General features: G+C 41.1%; 1 protein-coding gene across 1 annotated transcript; it reads left to right on the forward strand.

Moving 5' to 3' along the window:
* The first annotated feature begins 1,184 nt into the window (after positions 1 to 1,184).
* Positions 1,185 to 12,448, forward strand: LOC147417882 (glutamate receptor 3.1-like). The gene is made up of 3 exons (XM_086507050.1): positions 1,185 to 1,202; positions 4,127 to 4,432; positions 12,103 to 12,448. The coding sequence occupies exons 1-3, from the start codon at positions 1,185 to 1,187 to the stop codon at positions 12,445 to 12,447; spliced, it is 669 nt and encodes a 222-aa protein (XP_086363176.1). The 3' UTR covers position 12,448.
* The last annotated feature ends 9,757 nt before the right edge of the window (positions 12,449 to 22,205 follow it).

Raw genomic sequence — 22,205 nt, forward strand, 5'->3', positions numbered from 1 at the left:
GAAATTGAAGTCCTTACGATTAGTGTCTAGATTTAGGTATGGCACCATACACCAGTTGAAAAGCCATCCACAAATTGCGGACCTGAAAGATACCTTCCACCCACCACACGGCCGTAGAAGGTAGAGTTTCTCATTACTCGCTTGTCATTTGTGTATCCAAGCCACCCAACGAAAACATCTATGAAGCGGAGATCCATGTCGACTATGCACTGGACACTACATGGAGTAATTCTTGTTACGATCAAACCAATCATTAGCATCACCGTCGACGGGTCTGTCCATGTTGACATGAGTCACATCTACTGCTCCACAGAAATTTGGCAAACCTCTTTGCGTTTGGAAACCTTCGTTTACATGCGCGATGTCAATAGCATCTCTCGGCCAATGAATGAAGCGGTTTTTGTACTGGAGCAAGCCATCAACAAACTTATAAACAATCTTGGAGACAGTTGACTTACCAACCCCAAGATGCTCACCAATATCAATCAATCTGGCTCCACTTGCCAAGCGCAATATGGCAATTGCCACCATCTTCTCTACTGATAGCACCCTCCCACTTATTGTCCTCAACGACCCTGGGATATCCCGTTGGCGGAGCTGATCGTAGAGAAAGGAGCTAACCCGCCATAGAAGGGATACCGTCAGCCGGAAAACCTCCTTGAAACGCTGATCATCACCTCGCGTAGCCATCACATAAAAATTCCACCAGTCAATTGTCCTAGGCTTGACGTAGAAGTGAGTCAAGCGGCCCACTGAACGTTGTTGAATGACCCTTTTTGCAACTCCGTGTACTTTGGCGTTGATCATGCCCATCATCAAAAGATTGCGGCGTCGACACTCAGACAAATGTTGTGATTGCCTACTGTTGTAGAAGCGATTAGCTGGCTCTGCCTCTTCGAACTCCATCTCCAGGTTGGCGGTTTGGGTTGCATGCATCTGCCGAACATGAATAGTCACTGCCACAGCCAAGAGGGCCAATAATTGATGGATTGCCTTTCTCACAGTGTCGGGCAAGGCCATGGATAGAAGCTTTAGTGTCGTTTAGAGCAACCGAAGTGGAAGCGACTGCTGGTGGGCAGCTAGAGTCGTGCGATTTATATGGGAAGATTAATAATAATCTCACAGCCACATTGCATAGGAGAGAAGACTTGTTGAGACAGACTGTGTATTACAAATTGAGTGCGATGCTTGCCCAACTGCAGGTGAAGGGATTATCTGTATGGTAATGGAGTAGGTTGTAGGAAGAATGCTCACAAACGATCTTTTTGTGTTGTTGTAGCAGGCATTCGTTTTATTAGTTTAGCGCCAACATTTCACTTTTTTATTAATAGTACTGCCTTTAATTGGGGGCAGCATAGGTGCAAAAAAATAAGGTGTGCGCCATGTGAACTCAACCACACGTGGTTGCAGGTTGGCAACTAGTTGCCAACCCCGTCTCCACGAGAACTGACTCTATTTTGAAAGCGCCGATGGGTTCTTCAAGTGGAACCCATCCCATTATTGGCCCGCTTATCTTGGAAGGATAATTTTTGAACAAACTCATCCAATGATAGACCATTACTTAATAATTCTATACGAATACAACAAATATAAATACAAAAACGGAGGGGGACCAGTTGGCAACTTGGTCATGACTAAGTTCACAAGAACTTTTGGACAAACTCCCACATTGTGACTTATCATACCATCATGAGCTTTTGTGAGGGAGGTGCCGCATGCCTCGCTAGGTGCAGTGGGGGGCCGACAGTCCCCTGCCCCCAATCGCACCTAGCTAGGTATGCGATGCCTCCCGACTAGAAGCTCATGATGTTATGCACTATATGAAAAAAGTGAGAAAGAAGTCATTTTTCTACATGCGAAAATGTCTAAATCTTAATGTGGCTCTAAACCTAGGTTTTCTTTGAGCACTTGGGTCATCCGTACATGACTGACTGCATGGTAGGCTAGGTCGGTGAGTGGCAGCGGTGTTTAGCAAATTGCCCAATCAAGCTTTACTGGTGGCTGTGTATCTAGTACCAAGAGTTAATGCTTCAGATTTGCATCAAAAGTAGTGAGTGGCTTGTTGTCTTCTGCTTCAAGATAACAATAATCAAGTCTTTTGAGGGGCCGTCATTTCCTTGCTACTTTGTAGTGCTTTTGACGTCCATTTGAATGCATTAATTGATTTCATGGTGACAAGAGGATCATGTTGGAAAGTAGGAGCACCGTCTCCATGCGACCTAGCCTAGAGGTTTTCAAAAATTTGAGTCAAAATGCAGGCACTTTTAAGTCATTATATGGATTTTTTGAAAGCCACTTTCTTGGGTCTCTCATCCCGCGCTCTCTCGCTCTCGTCTTCTGCTTCAAGATAGCGGCCGTCAAGTCTTTTGAGCGACCGTCATTTCCTTGCTGCTTTGTAGTGCTTTTGACTGGTCATCTGACTACATTAATTGATTTCTTGGTGATTGGAGGCTCATGTTAAAATGCAGGAGCATTGTCTCCATGTCACCTAGCCCATGGTTTTTCAAAATTTTGAGTCAAAATGCATGCACTTTTAAGTCATTATATGGCTTGCCACTTTTTGAAAGCCACTTTCTTGGGTCTCTCATCTCTCTCTCTCTCACTCTCGTCTTTTGCTTCAAGATAGTGGCCATCAAGTCTTTTGAGCGACCGTCATTTCCTCGCTACTTTGTAGTGCTTTTGATCGGCCATTTGACTGCATTAATTGATTGCCTGGTGACTGGAGGCTCAAGCTGGAAAGCAGGAGCACCGTCTCTATGCGACCTAGCCCATAAGTTTTCACAATTTGGAGTCAAAATGCGTGTACTTTTAAGTCATTATATGGCTTGCCACCTTTTGAAAGCCACTTCTTGGGTCTCTCGTCTCGCTCTCTTTTGCTCTTGTCTTTTGCTTCAAGACAGAGGCCATCAAGTCTTTTGAGCGGTTGTCATTTCCTTGTTGCGTTGTAGTGCTTTTGACCAGCCATTTGACTTCATTAATTGATTGCCTGGTGACTGGAGGCTCAAGCTCGAAAGTATGAGCACCTTCTCCATGCATCTCCATGCCATCTAGCCCATATGTTTTCGAAATTTCAAGTCAAAATGCGTGTGCTTTTAAGTCATCATATGGCTTGCCACTTTTTTGAAAGCCACTTTCTTGGGTCTCTCCTCTCGCTCTCTCTCGCTCTCGTGTTTTGCTTCAAGATAGCGATCGCCAAGTCCTTTGAGCGGCCGTCATTTCCTTGCTCCTTTGTAGTGCTTTTGACCGGTCATTTGACTACATTCATTGATTGCATGGTGACTGGAGGCTCAAGCTAGAAAGCGGGAGCACCGTCTCCATGCGGCCTAGCCCATAGGTTTTTGGAATTCCGAGGTAAAATGCATGCACTTTTAAGTCAAAATATGGCTTGCCACTTTTAAGTAATTGTATGGCCTCCACAATATCTCGCACGGGCATGCTCAAATGGGATCGACGGCTTAGGTGATCTGGGCCGTCGGATGCGCATTTGGTAAATTCGAGGCGATTGGTAAATTTGGAAAGAAAAGTAAATTCGGGCAGGCTTGTAAATTCGGGTCAATTCGCACCCATGTCTCGAACCCCCCGACCTCCCCACCACGAGCCATGTGCACTAACCACTACACCCTCATGCGTACGTTGAAATAGAGGCGATTCAAGTATGTCATATTGTAAATGTGGGTCGATTAGTAGATTCGGGGCAAATTGGTAAATTCGGAGCAACCTGAGATCTGACGATCCATAATTGATGCGCGTCGCCTTTTCCTCCTCCACCATTGATCCCATTTGACCATGCCCGTGTGATATAGTGATGAGGTATGTCCGGCTTGCCACTTTTTGAAAGCCACTTTCTTGGGGTCTCTCATCTCGCTCTCTATATGCCGTGCATTTTTGACAACCTTATTGCTCTTTTCCTTCTTCTTCTTCTTCTTCTTCTTCTTCTTCCTCCTCCTGTTCTTCTTTTCTCTCTCTATCAAGGGACTTCGTTTTGCATCTTATTTCTGTTGTTGAGGACACACACACAGAACAGGGGAGTAGAAAGGGGGGGGGGGGGGGGGGGGGACGCTGATGAAATTTATGGCTGCTATTTATATCTGGTCGATTGGGTTGGTAGCGGCGCTGGGCGCTGTAGCAACTGCTGCTCATAAGATTGTGGACTCATGTGGAGGGCAGTAATATTACACAAGCTGCTGCAGAATCTGATCAGGTTGTAATTAAGCTGCTAGTGCCGTCTTCCAGTAACGATGCATTTGTATCGCACGTCTGCCCTAGCGCTCATAATATTCATGGCGCCGTCGATAGCACCTGCAGCTTTTCGGGCTTGGCTGTGGAGGTCTTTCGAAAATGTGCGCAAAGGCTCCCCCTCCCCAGCTACCACTTCATCCCCTTCTCTGTATATTCTTACGATGACATGCTGCGCAGGATGATCACCGATCAGGTTCTCTCTCTCTCTCTCTCTCTCTCTCTCGGAGAGCCACCTGACTAGCGACTCGGCTCCTATGAGTGATCACCCTGGTCTCTACTGAGGTTGGGAGCAATAGATTGTCTGCACACAGTGTCTTGTCCCCTCATGCTATTGGACGTTTGATAGGAAAAGGAGAGGGCATATAAGGAAACTTTTTCAGCATGAGGTGTCGTGTTCCTTATATACAAGCTAACAATCCTTAGAAAACCACGATGACTTGCCTCTAGAAGAAGAAGCAATATTTCACACAACGTGTTCATGGAGAAAAAGAGACGGACATGAGTTCTAAAACAGGCTTGAAGGGCACGAGGAGGGAGGACGAGCAGGACTGAATGCCCTATATGACCGTCAAACTCCCTCGGCAAACGCCTTTGGACCAGTATCTCGTGCCCACTCCTTGTTGTATAGCTTTCCTTTCCACCTTCCTTTTTGGGGAGGACGGTGATGGAATTGCATGAAGCTTTGCGCAACGGACTAGTTCACAGATGAACCCTTGCTCAATCAGTCTCGCCCTCACTTAGGCCCATAGGAATCGAAGGTAATGTCCCTGTAAATTTCGTCCCTAACCCTCTGTTTTAGAATGGTCCATCGATGCAGTCGATTTCTCTCATGCATGGAGGCACCTGATCAACAACTTCCCCTTCATTCCCTGTGGTACGGAGTCACGCCCCTCCTATGTAGCAATGGCTGCAATGCCTACCCTCAACCCAGGTCCCGTTCGGAGGTGTGACGGGTGGCGATGTTCCATCCTTGGTTCAACTTGTCATGGGTTAGTTTCCTGCTCATTCCTCACCTCATCCTCATTAGCAAGGTAACCCTCATGTTCTATTTAATTCTAACTTTGAACAAAGCGTATTCTTCTTTGAGTCTGAGGTGAATGAATGAAATCAACAATACTGTTAATTTTACGTCTGTGCCTTCTCATAGAGAAGGGAGAGAGCCTGAGATTGCCCTTGTTTAGCAAGATATTAATAGACACGTTAACCCTGCCCGATCTGCTAGTTCAGGTTCTTCTGATGCAGAGGCAGATTCAGATGAAGATGACACATGAAACCGAAATGGGGTCACAATACCCTGAAGGAACTAGAAGCTTGGCATTCTTAGCTTCAAGACTGGGTAATTATTGGCCTATGCCATGGGACGAGACCCTCCTTGGAAACCCTCAAAACCTGGATCTCCCAACAATGGGAGAACAAGAATATCAGAGTCGTGCAAGTGCAATACCTGCCTAATAATTACTATCTAGGTTTTTGACAGATTGTTAGCCAAGGCCAACGGATTATCAGAAATACCCCTATGTCAGTGTTTAACTAGTTTTAGCCTTAGGGGCCCAAAGCCTACCAAAGTCCTTGTGTGGGTGGACTTCCTTAATTTGCTAGTAGATTACTACCCCTGGTTGAAGGACATTGGTTCTTGTTTTGGGAAAGTTCTAGGTCAAAGGGCTAGAGGGGGCATAAACCCTAAATGGGATCGCCAACTCCTTATTGAGGTGGATGTGGCCTCTGAGTTAGAATTAGTGATACGTGTTAAAGATTCTATAGGGAATTTGTTGCATCTGTAGAGGGTAGCATTTAAGAACCTGCCAAATGCATGCTTTCACTGTATGAAGCAAGGGCATTTTATTAAGGAATGTCTAGTCCTCCAGAAGACAACACTAAGTCCAATGTAGAAGGCTTTCAACCGGTATCAAGAAAACATAGTCAAAGGAAATAAGGGCAATAAGGCCTCTAATGATTCAAAAAATCTTTCAGCCCTTTGTTGGAGAAGGCGTTTGATCCTTTCAACAAAGACATTCCTGAAGACAACCACTCAAGTCCTATCCGAGACAAAGCAGAGCAGAGGATGGAGGAGAACTTGAATCCCCCAAGCAGTTCTTAGGCACATCCCAAAGAAGCAGAGATAGAGTTCCCTAGGCCACCTGATAATGCGATGGAGAAAACAACACGATTATCCTCATCCTCATCCTCTGAAGATGAGGGAGAAACCATTCCCGATACACAGACTGCTGGTACTAATCAGATACACAATGAGGATGAGCAATTTGAAAAACAATTGGAGGAACAGAATCATGCAACTAAGACATAGCTGCCTTCCTCCCCAAACCAATCAATTGATATGACTTAGGCTGAAGAGAAAAGGTTTCCAATGCCTAAACCTTGAAAACCAAAAAAGAAAAAGGAATCTTCTAAAGATCCCACTGAAGCCTTTGTGTCCATGGAGAAACCCTCCAAAAGTAGTAAGAAATGAAGTGCCGAAGTATTAACACTACTCTGGTAACCCAACATGACATAAAAGTGTCCTTGAGGGTTTTGGAAAAAATTTCCAAAACCATAGTAAATCCACTCATTTTGAAAAATCCTTTCATGAGCTTATAGTTCAAAGACTACTACACATGGCAAAAATGAGAAACTTAAAAAATTTCTCATCTCTTGGTCACAACAAGCCTCCAAAGTTGATGGACCATTGCATTTTGCCCAAAATAGCCATTTCTTACGATTGATTGTGTATAAATAAGAGTGGGGATTTTTATAAAGCATGAGATAAAATGCCCCGTTAACCTCAATGGGTTGGTGATCAAAATATATGGTTGCTTTTGCCTCACTATTTCTTTTTGGGACAAAAAATAAGGTACAAAAAAGTTACATTTTTGTCATTCTGCAGAATTATCATCAAAGTTTATATAGTCACGCCCAATACAGATACTAAGTGGAACCTTGGGGATAATGATGAAGTGCTAAATACAGCAAACATGACAAATTGGGTTTAGCATTATGACCTCTAGAATCCCATAGAAACTACTCAATATATAGCCAAATTTGTAGTTTATGATTAGATATGGTTACTACCTACAAAATACACACAATTGGCCCAAGAAACTAGCAATATTGAGAAAGCTATACTTGCTACACTAAAATGTCTCGTATTCTGCAGCAATCAAAAAACTCAACCATCATCCTATACTATGCTATATACCGTATTAGGTCCCCCAAAACTCAAGGAAGATTAGCTTTATGTTTTAGATGCCACTTACACAATCAAAATTGCGTTTGGATATCAAAGAAAGCCACCATAAAAATCATAAAAGTGCTAATTTTGGCCAAAAACAGGATTATGAAATTCTGGTAAGGTGGTCATAACTTTCAATTTTAACACTTAGTTCTCCCTAGAAGCATCAAAACATGTTGAGAACTATGAAAGGCTTATCCTCTAGCAATCTAAACCTCACAAACATTAAGTTTAGAGTGATATAAATGCAAAACTTTGGAAACAAACCAAAAAACAAGACCCGTTTTTTCACACAGTTTAGGTTCAAAAATGTTGTGCAAGAGTTAGGTTAATGGTGAGATCGATATTCCATAAAAAATATCAAGTTTTTTGAGCTCATAAGGAGCTTTGTGGATATATAGCACCTAGAAATTCATTTTCATACTCTTCAAATAATTCAAGCAAAATGGTCAATAACAGGACACAAAAGTGTCCAAGGACATAAAAGTGTCATGTTACCATTCTAGTATTAAAGGCTACACATTGAATTGCAAAGGCCTAACTGACCCTCTCAGAGCTGAGATCTTAAAAAATTGGATGTTGAGCACTAACTGTCAGCCTAATATTCTTTGTTTGCCAAAGATTAAAGCTTTTGGTTAGCCTCTGATTAATAGCCTTCAAAGATTGGTCAGCTTTTGGTTAGCCTCTGATTAATAGCCTTCAAAGATTGGTTAGCTTTTGGTTAGCCTCTGATTAATAGCCTTCAAAGATTGGGTAGTGGTTATTCTTGGTACCACACTGATCACTCCGAAGGAAAAGGGGACATAGCTATAGAAATATTAAAACAATATAGTCAGTTTGTGACCAAGTTAACAAAGCAAGAAATGCAAGCTGGATTGCCTTGTCCCTGTCCAATCCTTTTAATTATACTGCATTGAATCTCTATTTATGCCTCTAACTTCATTTCTAAAAGGGCTAACATGTGGTAGGAGCTGTCTACCTATCATAAACCTTGTATTATGATGGGTGACTTTAACATGGTTGAGAATATCTGTGATAGGTGGAATCAGAAAGGAAAAGTTTTAAGTGGCACACAAAAGGTTACCTGGTCCAATCTGGTACTATCTCTAAACTTGTTGGGTATCTCTGCTGGTACAAGGACTACCTAGTCAAATAGACAACCTGGAGAATGTTTGAGAGTAGTTAGATCAGATAGGTTATATATGTCTCTTGAGATGGTATAGGATCACTAACATGTAAGCTTCTTTAAGGACCCTTCTCTCCAGTTATCAGGCCATGTCCCAGGGCTATTTGAGTTTCAAAGTGAAGAATGTAAATTTAGGGCGGGATGGCCTCACATGGATCAAAATTTGTTTGGTACTCAATCTGTTGAAGACAAAGTGAAAATCATGTTTCACAGGCCCTTCCGTTAGTTCTCTTCTACATTTAACGCTTGAGATGGGAAAGTTAAGGAACCTCAAAGGATTATGATAGACTTTAGGAAGAGAGCTAGGTAAATAAGAGCAAAGAGAAGTATGATGATAAGGGACCAAATATAGGAGCTAGAATCCTCTACTCCCCCCAATTGCCCTCTCCTCCTCCCCTCTTAGAGCTGAGAGAAAAACTTGAACTAGAAGAAGTATAGGCTACTAGGGCATCCATCCATTGGACAAGGGACTTTTGGGCCGAGAAGGTAGAGAGACCTGACAAAACTATGTTTGCACTGTTAAAAAAATAAGATGTAACATTTAATGGCCTAATAACTTATGTGTAGCGGAAATTAGCATGAACATAGTGGGCATTTCATTAGAATAGATTCCTAATGAGAATTACAAGAGTGCTTGGGTGGGGAGAGCAACAAAAAGCATAACACCTAGTTAGATAGCATCGACAATACTTTCAAAAGAGAGAGAAATTAAGCTATTGACAACAGTTGAGGACCAGATTTGCATGGAGCCAGTCCCCCCCCTCCAAAAGGCTTTGTATTATGGTTTCTCCCATCAAGAGAGACATTGTACAATACAATTCTTTGTGTTCCTTCAAGACTAGCTAGTGCAATGAAGATGGAAGCTTCATGCACCAAGCAAAACACTTAATCAAACACAACTTGAATTATCCGTTCTCAGACCCAAGACCTCACACACCTTCGAAGATGGTGAGAGCTAGCAGGGTATGAGAGTAGATTGAGAGGAAGAAGGAGTATCTCACGAGAAAGATGTACATCTCCTCACATAATCACTCATATTAGCATAGCTTAGCTTAGTAATTAGCTTGGTAGAGGAGATAAGCATGCATTGAAGCTTGGCTCTTGGTTGGATTTGCATCCACATGCCAAGAGAGTGTTGATGTAGGCTTCTATCTCACAAGCTTGGAGTAGGTGATGAGCTCTCCATTAAATCTTGGGAGGAGATAGAGTATTCTTCCTTCACAGTACATGGTCAAGTGTGAGTGTGTGTGTGTCAATGCCAAGCAAAAATCAGCCCCCTCTCTCTCTTGGGCGAGCCCTTGTTGCTAATTTGGTCTGGCTTTTGCCTCATTGGACCTCCCCAAGTCAAGCCAATGGGTATTAAGCAGCGTAAGTGATAGCCTTCTGACATGTGTCCCCCTTTCCCCTTTTGTGAGAGCTTTAGGTAATTAAATAATTAAACTAAACTCTCATTGGACCCCTTTGCCTCCTGGCCAATAGAAATTAGGCAAGCCATGGGGCTTCTGAATGCTCATTGGACCCTTTGGGAGACTGCCCAATAGTCTTTTAGGAGACTTAATTCTCATTGGTTTCTTTTATTAAATGTTTCTAAATTAATTAAACTACATTTACTCTAGCTTAATTCTCATTGGTCCACTTCAAGGGTCTTCCAATAGGAATTGGGCACACCTTGTGGGCATCTGGGCTAGGGAGCTGACATGTGTCCCTCATTCCCTTTGTGTAAAGGGAGCCTGTGTGTGTGTGTGCGTGGCTTTCTCTCTCATACCCTACCTTTGGGGCTCGCCCCCTCCCATGTAGGGATGTGCAAAGACTTTTAGGGCACACACAAAGCATCCAATTTTCCCTAGGGTTGACCTTTGGACACAACCTTTGAATTTTGGAACCTTAGCATTTTGGAAGTCTTAATGGGCTGAACCTTAGGGTATTTTTAGCCCATTGTTGCACATGGCTCTTTTGCAGATGGCCCCCCCTTTGGATCCCTATTTTCCCTCCTTTGGATCCCTACTGTGGCCGGTCTGCTAGCTTAACCAATATTCTAGCTTTTTCTCCCCTGGCACTTCGCCACATTAAATGATCAGTTTAATATGAGAAAATCATTTACGAGAATTATAGTATTGATTATTATGACATAAGAAGAGTAAGGACTTTGTTCCTTTTATGAGGAATCAACTTGGCAGTGTGGTTTGATCTCTCTCTGAAAATCTTCATTTTGCTAAACAATATTTTATGAAAATCTTCTGAAATCCCCCTCAAAGAGGGGTTTTCTGTACACAAGCTGCAGTTGGGAATTAGTTCTCACAAGTACTTCATCTCGCATTTAAAATTTGGGGAATATTTCTCTCAACAACAAGCTGAAGAATGAAGAGGACCTACTGGAGGAGTTTAGTGTCAGTTTAACTAATGCAAGCCTTGGTGCCTGGAGAGAGCAAAGGAACTGATGGCCAAAGTCAATGTAACCCATAAGGCCACATTGAAGCACAACAACTTGTAGGGAATTACTTTTGAGATGTTCTCATAGTCAAAGGACATGGGTGGCCTAGAGGACATCATGAAAAAGAATTTGAAGAGGAAGTGGAGAATTAAATGGAGTTGGAAACAATGGGAGTATAGGTTTAAATGTCTTTGGGCCTTCCCCTTGGATAGAAAACACAGCTACCTCTTATGGCATATTTTGCACCAAGGGGTATTGTGTGGGCAGAGAGATCTATAGAGTATAGTTAGCAATGGACTGTTTCAAAGGTGCAACTAACAAGTAGAAGACTTCCTACTTTACCTCCTCTATTCTTGTTTTGCTTATTTACTAGTTATGGCAATGATTAAGAATATATACTTCCAAATCTCCTCATTAGACATGTGTCAAGGATTTGCTGCTTTTGGCCAATGTCAAGAGCTTGATGTTACCCTATGGAATATATGGAGGGGTATTATCCTATGGAACATATGGTTGCAAAGGAACTAGGTCAGCTTTAATGTGTCAAAGCCCCCTCATATCTCAAGTCTAACGAAGGACTTAGCCCGAGCGGCCTCTAATCATTGTAATATTTCTACTGATGCCCTTGAAGATGTAACCCTCTTTTACCTTCAAAAAGCCTCACGATGGCAAAGGTGGAGATCCTTTTTACCCAAGTTCTATTTTGTTACTAGGTTTAGGATGAGAGACCTCATTTTGTCCTAATTTCCCTTTGTAAGGGGCTTACCCACCCCCTACCTATGGGTATGTGCTTTTCTTTTACCTATTGCAGTTTAATATAATTCCACCTTTCTTCAAAAAAAAAACAAAGATAGGGACATGTATTTGGTGAAACTCAAGAAAACACACAATTTTTTGTTGTTCATTGTGTAGCTAGATAATGTCTTTCAAGTTCTGAATAGTTTAGAACGTAGAGGATAGATTATGATATATGCATAGCTTGCATAACCTTATCATGAAAATTGTTTTCCTGTTGGTTAGGATGTTGATGGAGTGGTGGCAGACTTGACAATCACACCAGAGAGGTTGAAACTAGTAGACTTCACTTATCCCTACATCCCATCTAACATGGAGTTGGTAACTTCTTACAAACATGCCAGTTCAAGGGAGCTTTGGATTTTCCTACAACCCTTTTCAAAAGAGCTATGGACATGCATTTTCCTATTGTTCTTCTTCACAGGAATGCTTATATTTATTTTTGAGAATAGCAATCCAAAGTTAAATTCTCAAGGCATGAAATCAAAAACAAAACTTGCAAATGTATTCTGGTATGTACAACACTCCACTCTCTTCACTTTGTTACTATGCAAGGAGCTTGTAGTCTAAATACCTTATGTAAAGCTTCAATTAGTTATAATTTATGTACAAATTCTCCTTTACAAGTCATGCATTCCTATTTGGCATGGAACTTCTTCATTGTGTGTGTGTGGACCCCCTCGATCCGCCTTGAAATTTTGTACTAGATAAGGGGTGGCATCACCTATGTGCATCAAATTCCCCTTATTTATTGCTATATATGGAGCCTTGCTTTCTAAATGCACCTTCATAAACTTATATAACCTCTACCCTACAGGCTTGTAGGACACAATAAGGTAGCCTTTTGTGAACCCCCTAGGAAAAATTTAAAAGATAGACTATATGATAAAGGGTTACTAACCATGCAATAATGACATGTTGATAATGAGGGACAAACACACAAAGTAAATGGAATTACTAGCATGAGGGAAAGAGGAAGAGAGTGTTGGCTCATTATATAGGCCACGGAAGTAAGATCAAGTACAGGTAATGTTGGGGTAAGCCTAGCTTGTGAAGGCAAAGCGGCTCCTAGCTATGAGGCTTGGAAAAATTGGCTAGATCAAAGGTCTCTAACACCTTAAGGTTTTGCGGTGTGGATGGCTTGAACAATTCTCGGAACATCACAGTCAAGCATGCATGTGCAGCCATAGTATCAGGATAGTGACCTCCCAAGAAGGTGTTTCCCTAAGGGACCTACAAGTGGTATCGGAGCCATCATTCAGGTGTCCCAACTAAGCATTCTTTGAGGTAAACAAGGTATGGTAGCTAGCATACTAGGTATGCTAACTAACATACTTAGTATGCTAACTAGCATGTTAGTTAGCATATTGGGTATGCTAACTAAAATACTGGGTATGCTAGTTAGCACATTGTACATACTAGCTAGCATATTTGGTGTGCCAGCTAAGCATGCTTGCAGGTATATTGGGTATGCTAACTAGCATACCTTGACTGCTAACTAGTATGCTAATTAGCATGCTAGCTAGCATACTTGGAGTGCTAACTAGTACGATAATGAACATATTGTGTATGCTAACTAGCATACCCAGTATGCTAATTAACACAACTAGAGCATACCCTTATACATGTTAGATTAACTATCATAATGTTTAGCATACCAAGAGGTACCATAATCAGTATGGTATTGAGGATACAGGGTATGCTTGTAAATTGACTCTCCAACAAAATTGAGAACTTGAAAATGCTAATGTTGGTTTACTGAACATGGTTGCAAAGATAATTGTAACCAGCATACAAGGAAACTATCATTATTGGCTATGATAAATGCCATAGCCATATACACACACAGGAGACAGGGAACTGAGAGAACTGCATTATCCGCATCAAAAATTATGTTAAAAATCCTTAGGTTACAGCTTACAAACTAAAGGGCATGCTATTATAGATTGCTTCATAGGTTTCTAGGGTGACTGTGTACAATTGCCTTCTCTTTGGGATGTGTTGCATAGGTATTTTGATACATCGTACTAGATGTGAAAGTATGTGGACTATGGGTTGTGCACTGTCTAGCTTGAAGGTGTATGCATCCAATTTTGATACATCGTACTAGATGTGAAAGTATGTGGACTATGGGTTGTGCACTGTCTAGCTTGAAGGTGTATGCATCCAATTGCTTGTAATACATTCCTCTATGTACCCCTTCTCCACCTTCTCCCCTTGCTCCAACACACTTGACTAGGTAGAAATCCACATATTCCATTGGTTGAAGAATCTACATTTATCACAAATGTGTTGCCAACACATAGAGCACTACTTAATGCATCATGATGGCCTTCGTACATGAAGCCATCATAGCCAATGACTTCATCTACTAGAGCGTCATTTGTCGGCTTAGAATCAGTCTCAACCACATTAGGTATTGGCGTCAAAAGATGATACTCCCAAGGTTTCATGTGTGCTTTGTTGCTGCAATGATTCCAATTTGAGTGCATGCATGCATCACAGAAGCATGCCAATGGTCTTGTTGTAAGGGCAACTGGATCATGCAAGTTATGACCACGGAAAGCATGCAAAGAGCGAGTTTCCTTAGCAAGTGTCACAATTACATTTGACTTCTCTATTCACATCCCCTAATTTAACCTCCCAAACAACAGGGAACATTCCCAATATGATGCAAGTGGTGCTCCCATTGACAGGTTGGCTTGGCAATAAGCAACCACATGTGCTACACACTTTAGAATAGCTCCATTAGGCTTCAATTGTTCATGGGTCAAGGTTATTTTCACAACTGCTCCTGCACCATCGTTCTCTCCCTTTCCATGCCTTGATCCAAAGAAGAACCAGCTCATCTTGATCCCTATAAATCCACCGTATCTTGCAACTAAATAGAAAGGCCTATGGCTCCCTTGAACTATGAGGCCGCACCATTGGACCACACCCATTCCTGTTTAGGAGTCACACCCTCTTATTGTAACCAATCACAGTGTAGCATGAAGCAATGTTGTAGAAACAATGTGTCATGCACCTTGTCATCTGATATGAAGAAGTGGATTGTTTTTACTACCTCCCCTTCCTTGCAATAGTATATGTTATGTGTACAAAAACGGTTACTTGACTAGAGTGCCAGTGCATTGACTGAATCTCATTTTTCTCCTTGAAGGCATAATTCTCTACAATATCAACAATTGAAACCACCGCACCATCTGGAAACCTAAGTAGAGAGTCCTTGAATTGTTGTGCTTGTCATCGAGCTATATAGTTATGAGTGATGAAGATCTTCAACTTGGACTTCAAGAGTTGAAGGAACTCCCAGCACTGCATTTTTTTATGCAACAAATATTTTCTTTTTTTGTTGTTTCCATGATTGTCTTTTGCTTCTACATATGGAAATAATTTCACAGTAATACTCTTACCTGGATTTTCTATCTCCAAGCAGCATAACTCCATCCTCTTCACTCCACACATCTTACAATCTCCCATTAGACATTCTCTTCTACGGAAACCTACATCTGGTTGCTTTGGATAGAGAACTAACTCCCACAGTTGTGTGACACCTTTGAACGTGGGACATGAAGCCTCGCAACCCATGCTAATGTTGTTACCCATATCACAAATATTGCATACATAGTTACAGTCTGCTTCATGCAGACCAAAAGCACTAGAGCGCATGCGGTTCAATGTGTCCTTTAGAAATGACATTTGCACATGGTATTCACTACAACATGTGTATCTATCCTTCAACCACCTACAAAGGAATGGATTCAATATCTCAAACATTATCATGCCAATCTTGCAACCTGGATGCTTCTCTTTGAACCTGTAAAACAACTCAAATTGCAATATCCATAAATGATCAACTTATGCTCCCAAAATGCTAACTGCAATATATAGAATTCCAACCAATACATCCAGCATGCTCTTCAATACAAATCAATTGTTAACCATCACACTCAATATTGTAACAGTGTGTTAACAAGAAAAGTTACTGGAATGCCCATTATGCTAACTAGCATACTAGGTATGCTAACTAGCATATACAATATTCTAACCAATATACCCAAAATGCTGACTATATACCAGGTATGTTAACAAGCACACCCAGTATGCTAGTGAGAATCTTTGAATGATCACTAGCATACAAAGTGTGTTAGCTTCCATACCCAATATCTAATGAGAAAACTGGGTATGCTCACTAGCATAAATTTTGTTAGACAGAATACCATTATACTAATTAGTATATTAGGTATGCTAACTAGCATAGAGGTTCCTAGCCTCCATCCCCACTCATTTATGCTAGTTAGCATATAAGAAATTCTAACTAGAAGACGCATTGTGATTACTACCATACTAGGTATGCTATCTAGCATACTCAAAGCCGACTTGCATATGAGGTATTCTAAACTGAATAGCATGTGTGCTAACTAGGTATGTTAATTAGCATGGTGAGTATGCTAAATAGCATGCACATTGTGTTAGTTGCTAGTTAGCATTAAATAAAGGCCAGCTGAAGAGAAAGAGAGATAGATAGATAGATTCAATTATCATCCATGTGGGTCAGATGTGGGCCTATGGGACCATACAAAACATTACAACGATAGTGTTCAGTTAAGTATTGAGAGTCCCTTGGGAGGTTAAACCATACAAAACATTACAATGATAGTGTTCAATCAAGGAGTGAGAGTTCGTTGGGAGGGTAACAAACAAAAACCTAGGGGGAGCCGGATAAGGGGGAAACCCCTTTCGGAGTTCGAAACTCCTGAATGATGGCTTTACCTCCTCGATAGACTGCCCATTTACCTTCCTTGGGAGCTTCATGCATCTTCTTAAGCTCACTTTTTTATTCTTAAGTTGATTAATAGTCAACTCTTTTGTAATCCACAGTTTTGCTCCCTTGAGGAGGTGGGATTGCTGTATAAGCTTCAACCACTCCTCTTTGTCTCCGAAAGTGAGAACACATTGCTCGGGTGGCCCATGCCTGTGTTTATTGTTGATCCAAGAGACCGTTTTTGGCTTGATTTGAACAAGTTGAAGAGTGTCAATGAGCTTAGTGATTGCCTCTTCAAGGGTGTCATCAGTAGTACACTATGGTGAGGGAAGCCCACCTATGTGAATCTTCAAGGCGTTTTCTTGCTGTAATCTTTGTTCTCAGAGTTCTGTTGTCACACCTGCTGCACTTTGGCAATGGTTTTCAATTGTACATGTGCGACCTTTGCTTCCACCTCCTTGACTTTGTCGGTTGCAAGACCAATCATGGAATCAAAGCGCGCCTCTAGCTCACGGAGGGGAGTTTTGAGGTGGTGTTTTTCCTCCATGACTCGATCAAGGGGCTGCTTGTAGTTGCATGATGTGATTGATTTTGTTGGGAGCTGTCACCATCGTAGCAAAACTTGGTCATCGCGCAAGAGTCTTTGGAGTGTTGGTTGGCATCATGATATTCTTGAAAGTAAACTATGTAAGGAACAAGATTTGAGTTTGATAATCACCTAGAACCTTAGGGTTAAGTTCCTTAGCTCAATTACTTTGGCGGGCATGTGCGTCTACAACACTTTGATCGTAAGAGCTCAAAAGTCGGCAGCAGGACCCGAGCACGGAGGGGCGCTTGAAAGCAAGAAAACGTGGAGACGCTCTGAACTTGGGGAGAGAATTAGGAGAACAAAACTCCAACTTGTTGACTTGCTGAGCGAGCCAGTGTGATGGTGTTCTACAGGATCTGCAGGGGATTTGTAGGTCATGTGTATGGCAGGTTCACGACAAGGGCTTGACCTTAACGCCCCCCATAGGACAACCCATTTCCCAAGGAGATATATGTGTGTGTGTGTGTGTGTGTGTGTGTGTGTGTGTGTGTGTGTGTGTGTGTGTGTGTGTGTGTGTGTGTGTGTGTGTGTGTGTGTGTGTGTGTATGTATATATATATATATATAGAGAGAGAGAGAGAGAGAGAGAGAGAGTTGAGCATGAATGCAAGTCCACGACCCCATGACTCCCAATAACCAGAAGGCAGGCCTCATTTGAATGGATAATAATTTTTTATGGATATTTTAATTTGAAAATGGACATTGTCTGGCTTTTCAACATATACTAACAAGCACTACTACCTAGCATTGTCGCGAAAAACATTTTCAATGACACGTTAACATGCTTATACACGTAATCATTCACTCGGTCAATGCATCCCAAAACTACCTAGTGGTTTTACTTTGGGACCAAGAAAGAAAAGTGAGGCTTCTCAAAAAAGAGGAATCTCTCAAGCATCTCATTAGGCATATGACAGACCCAACATTTTGGTACACATGGTCTACTTTCACTAGCCCATTTTTTAATCCTTATGATTCGTCAACATTGGCACTGTTGTTTGGAATGTAGGACTTACACTAGTAAAAAAGGGACCTTTTCCCTAGACAACACCTCATATTACTACACTTTTTTACGTTTAAAGCTAGGTAGGAGATTCAAAGAGGAGATTGACAAGCTCTCCTAGTGACAGGGAGTTGTTTGTGCTTGCCTATAATCATTACTAGGTAGATATGCTTGTGTAAAACGATTTTAGCGTTTTTGGAGCATTTAGTCCACTATATTTAGAGATCTTGTAAAAAGGATTTTCGATCCGTTCTTTTCTTTTTCTCATATTTGATTTTGTTCTTACTTTCTTTTTGTTCTATGAGTAACTTTAGCTTAGAAACCCCATCTCGATGATTGCAATGTGAGATGAGGTTAGTTTCAAGACAATAGTTACTGCACTTGTTACCATATTTGTCAAAAGCTAGTGTAGACCTTAAATTGCACATGCATTTTGATATAGGATACATGGTTGTGATCATTGGCAACCATGCATTTTGATATAGGATACATGGTTGTGATCATTGGACCTTATACATCGTTTTAGTGATATAGTATTTGGTTTAGTCATTTGTGGTTAGAAATTGGCATGGGTACACCATCACACTTAACCTTTTTTTTGACATTTAAAGTGATATCTTATGTTGATCTAGAACACATAAATGTGATTAGAAACTTGGAGGTGATGGGATTAGGGAGGGTAAGAAATTGATGCATTCATGGTGATGGCATACTAATGACAAGATTAATTAACTAGAGATTAGAGTGTAGGCAAAAGTAAACTAGCTTGAATTGAACTTAGCAAATGCTCTACAAGAGCACTCTTATATAGAAGTGATAGGCCCTCAAACTGACATAAGAAATAAGGTCAAAAGACATCCAGATAAGCATATGACTAGTCATCCACATGCGCCCTAAGCCACCTAGGCACTATTCCACCTCATAGTCTAGGACAAAGCACATTCCCAATAAGCCTCCCCTTGGGCTTTGGGACTAAACAAAGATACAATGAAGACTTAATTTTGTATCCACACAAGATGATGCAGTATCCACATAGGATGACAATGGTATCCACACAAGATGACGACGGTATCCACATAGGATGACAATGATGTCCACATAGGATGACAACCTCTCCTAGAGAAGTTAAAGAACAATGAGACCTTGAGAGTACATCAATGTAGCTCTTTCCTTCTTTAGTTGCTTCATTTTCTTCTCCCTAAACTTTGTCTTTCGACTCTACTACCTGCACCATCTCAGTGCCACTTCTACCATGATTTGATGTTCGAATCTCTTCATGAGCTTTATTGAATGCAAGTCTAAACTCAAGTTGAAATAATCCAACTCCTCCCCTTGAAGGTGACTCTTTGCTTTGCTTTCTTATGGTGCCTTGGAGTGGTCTTAGCACTTGGAGACTCTCCAAGGCACGTGTCTAGACTCAACACTTGTTTTCGTAGACAATTTTGACATACATTGCAAAAAGGATGTTGTACTCAAATGCATTCATTTTATTACAAGGTAGGAAAGATTGTAAGAAATTTTCCCTTGAAAGCACACTTGATGGTTGAAACCACTTCCACCTTCCTTGACCTCTGTACTTTGATCACAACACTTGACACTCCAAAAATTGTTTTGAAGTTGCTACTGGAATTGTAAAACCCTTTGTTCATAAAGTAAGCACTTCGTCCTGCTATCATGGGAAAAGACTCTTGAATGGTCTTTGGCACTTGGTGCTTCATGGGCTAGGCTTAAAACTTGTGAGACAATCCTCTTGTTAGACTTAAGAGCTTCTTCTATTTTCTTGTACATAACAACATAGAAACTACCTCTTAGATGAGTTTAAGACCATGTGAGCTCTCTTTTGGGAAATCACATCCATGGGAAAACACCCAGTAGACCCGAATTACGGATAAACTGAAGCTTGTGATGTCTGACTAGTCCTAAACTATTAGTTGGCCGCTGTGGGGTGTGAGAGGGGTTACTAACCAATTAGGCATGTTGTGTCTAGAGTAGCAAGTCAACGTCCTACAACCTCTGAGCTTGTTTGATGGCCAGTCGTACATTCAAACTTCAAGAGGCTTATCAAATCGGCTTAGTGCTTGAGATGAACGCATTGGATGACCCACAGGCTTGGTTACCTCATCGACTACCTAGTTGGAGCTTAAACCCACCAAACATGGATCTTGGTTGTGTTATCTAAGTTCCAAGATTAACCAAATAGTTTTAATTGGCCCACAAGACCACAAAAAAGTGGTCCCCCCCCCCCAACCCCCACCCAACAAAAGATAGGGAAATAGAAACACACACCTAAAGATAGAGTGAAGATAAAAGGAGCTAAGAAATGCATTTGAAGAGATTAAGGGTGCAAGAGAGAGCCTATGCAGAGTACTTGAAACACATACCAATAAATCAAATGTGCATAATCTAAAGGCCAAATGATAGGCTATTTTGGCACTTCAGAGCTCTACGGGAAGGCCTTGAAACATACTTCACCCATATGACTCACAAAATGCAATGAGGGCAATAAAGAGAACTATGGTGTGGCAAGATTGGCTGCAATTACATGCAATGATATGCAAATAAAAGGAAATTAATGTCAAATTATGCAATGCAAACTACACACTCTCTCTCTAAAGGTGAAGCCAAATGCTAATTAGCCTTTTAATTAGCTAGGAGAGTAGTCACTCAAGGAGATAAAACCCAAGAACATGCTCACACTAGCCAATAGAGTGCTAATTAAGCATAGGCATACAAAGAGAGAGAGAGAGAGAGAGAGAGAGAGAGAGAGAGAGATTAATAAGGGATCTAATTAGTGAGATTAGGAGATACTAATCGTTTTATGGCTCTGATACCAATTGATGGGATTAGGGAGGGTAAGAAAGTGATGCATTCATGGTGATGGCATACTAATGACAAGCTTAGAGTGTAGGCAAAAGTAAACTAGCTTGAATTGAACTTACCAAATGCTCTACAAGAGTGCTCTTATATGGAAGAGGTAGGCCCTCAGGATGACATAAGATATGATGTCAAAAGACATCCACATAAGCATATGATGAGGCTCATGGCTAGGCACCCACATGTGCCCTAAGCCACCTAGGAAATCCTAATAGACTAGAGACCATTCCCACCTCCTAGTCTAGGTCAAATCACATTCCCACCAACAAGAAGTCTCCAAACAACCAATAAGGCATAAGTTCATGTGCTTTTGAGTGACGGGAGCATTTACCTAGCATCCATATATCACCATCATCCCAAACATCTAGTCTATTCATCATTTGAATCATACCTTGAATAGATAGAGTAATTTTTTTCAAGAAGTCTGTGGAATTTACTAAGTGCTTTGTTTGATGTATATTTTGAATCCAACAAGGGCAAAAATACTCTACAAGACTCAAGAACCACTTGGTGAAGTTCAAGTTGCAAAAAGGGTAGAAATGTTGCTAATTTTTCCTAAAAGTATCCTTAGTAGTAGATTATTCTTTAGTTTTACTTTTATTGAGGCTACATTTAAGTGCTTACGTGAAAATCTTTGTCTTCTCTTATGTTTGTAGTGCTTTGTATGTGTAGCTATTTTACTTAAATACATAAGCACAAAAGAACAATACATTTCAAAAGACAGCTGGCTTTAGACAAGTGACCAGGGGTAGCACACAAAAAACTCACTTTTAGAATTATTTTTGTACATTGAAATAAGAATGAGGTCTCATTCTAGTGAAAAAGGCAAAAGGAACATTTTATACAGGAGTTGATGGATAGAAAATGTGTAGTGACAAACCAATGTTAAGATTTGATGCAAGAAAACCTTGCAATTTTTAGTATGTCTTGCTATACAACAAGCCCGCAGGTGTATCAAGAAGAAATTCTTAGTGCTATAAAAAAAACCCTTTCTTCTTTTTTAAAAAAAAACCAACAACCATATTATGCAGTACATCTGAAGGATCACAACAAGTGATACCATCAGTATGCTGATCATCCCAACAATAAAACTTCAGC

This window comes from Adiantum capillus-veneris, chromosome 30 (assembly GCF_014529385.1).
Source record: "Adiantum capillus-veneris isolate H3 chromosome 30, ASM1452938v2, whole genome shotgun sequence".
In the NCBI taxonomy this organism is placed as follows: Eukaryota; Viridiplantae; Streptophyta; class Polypodiopsida; order Polypodiales; family Pteridaceae; genus Adiantum; species Adiantum capillus-veneris.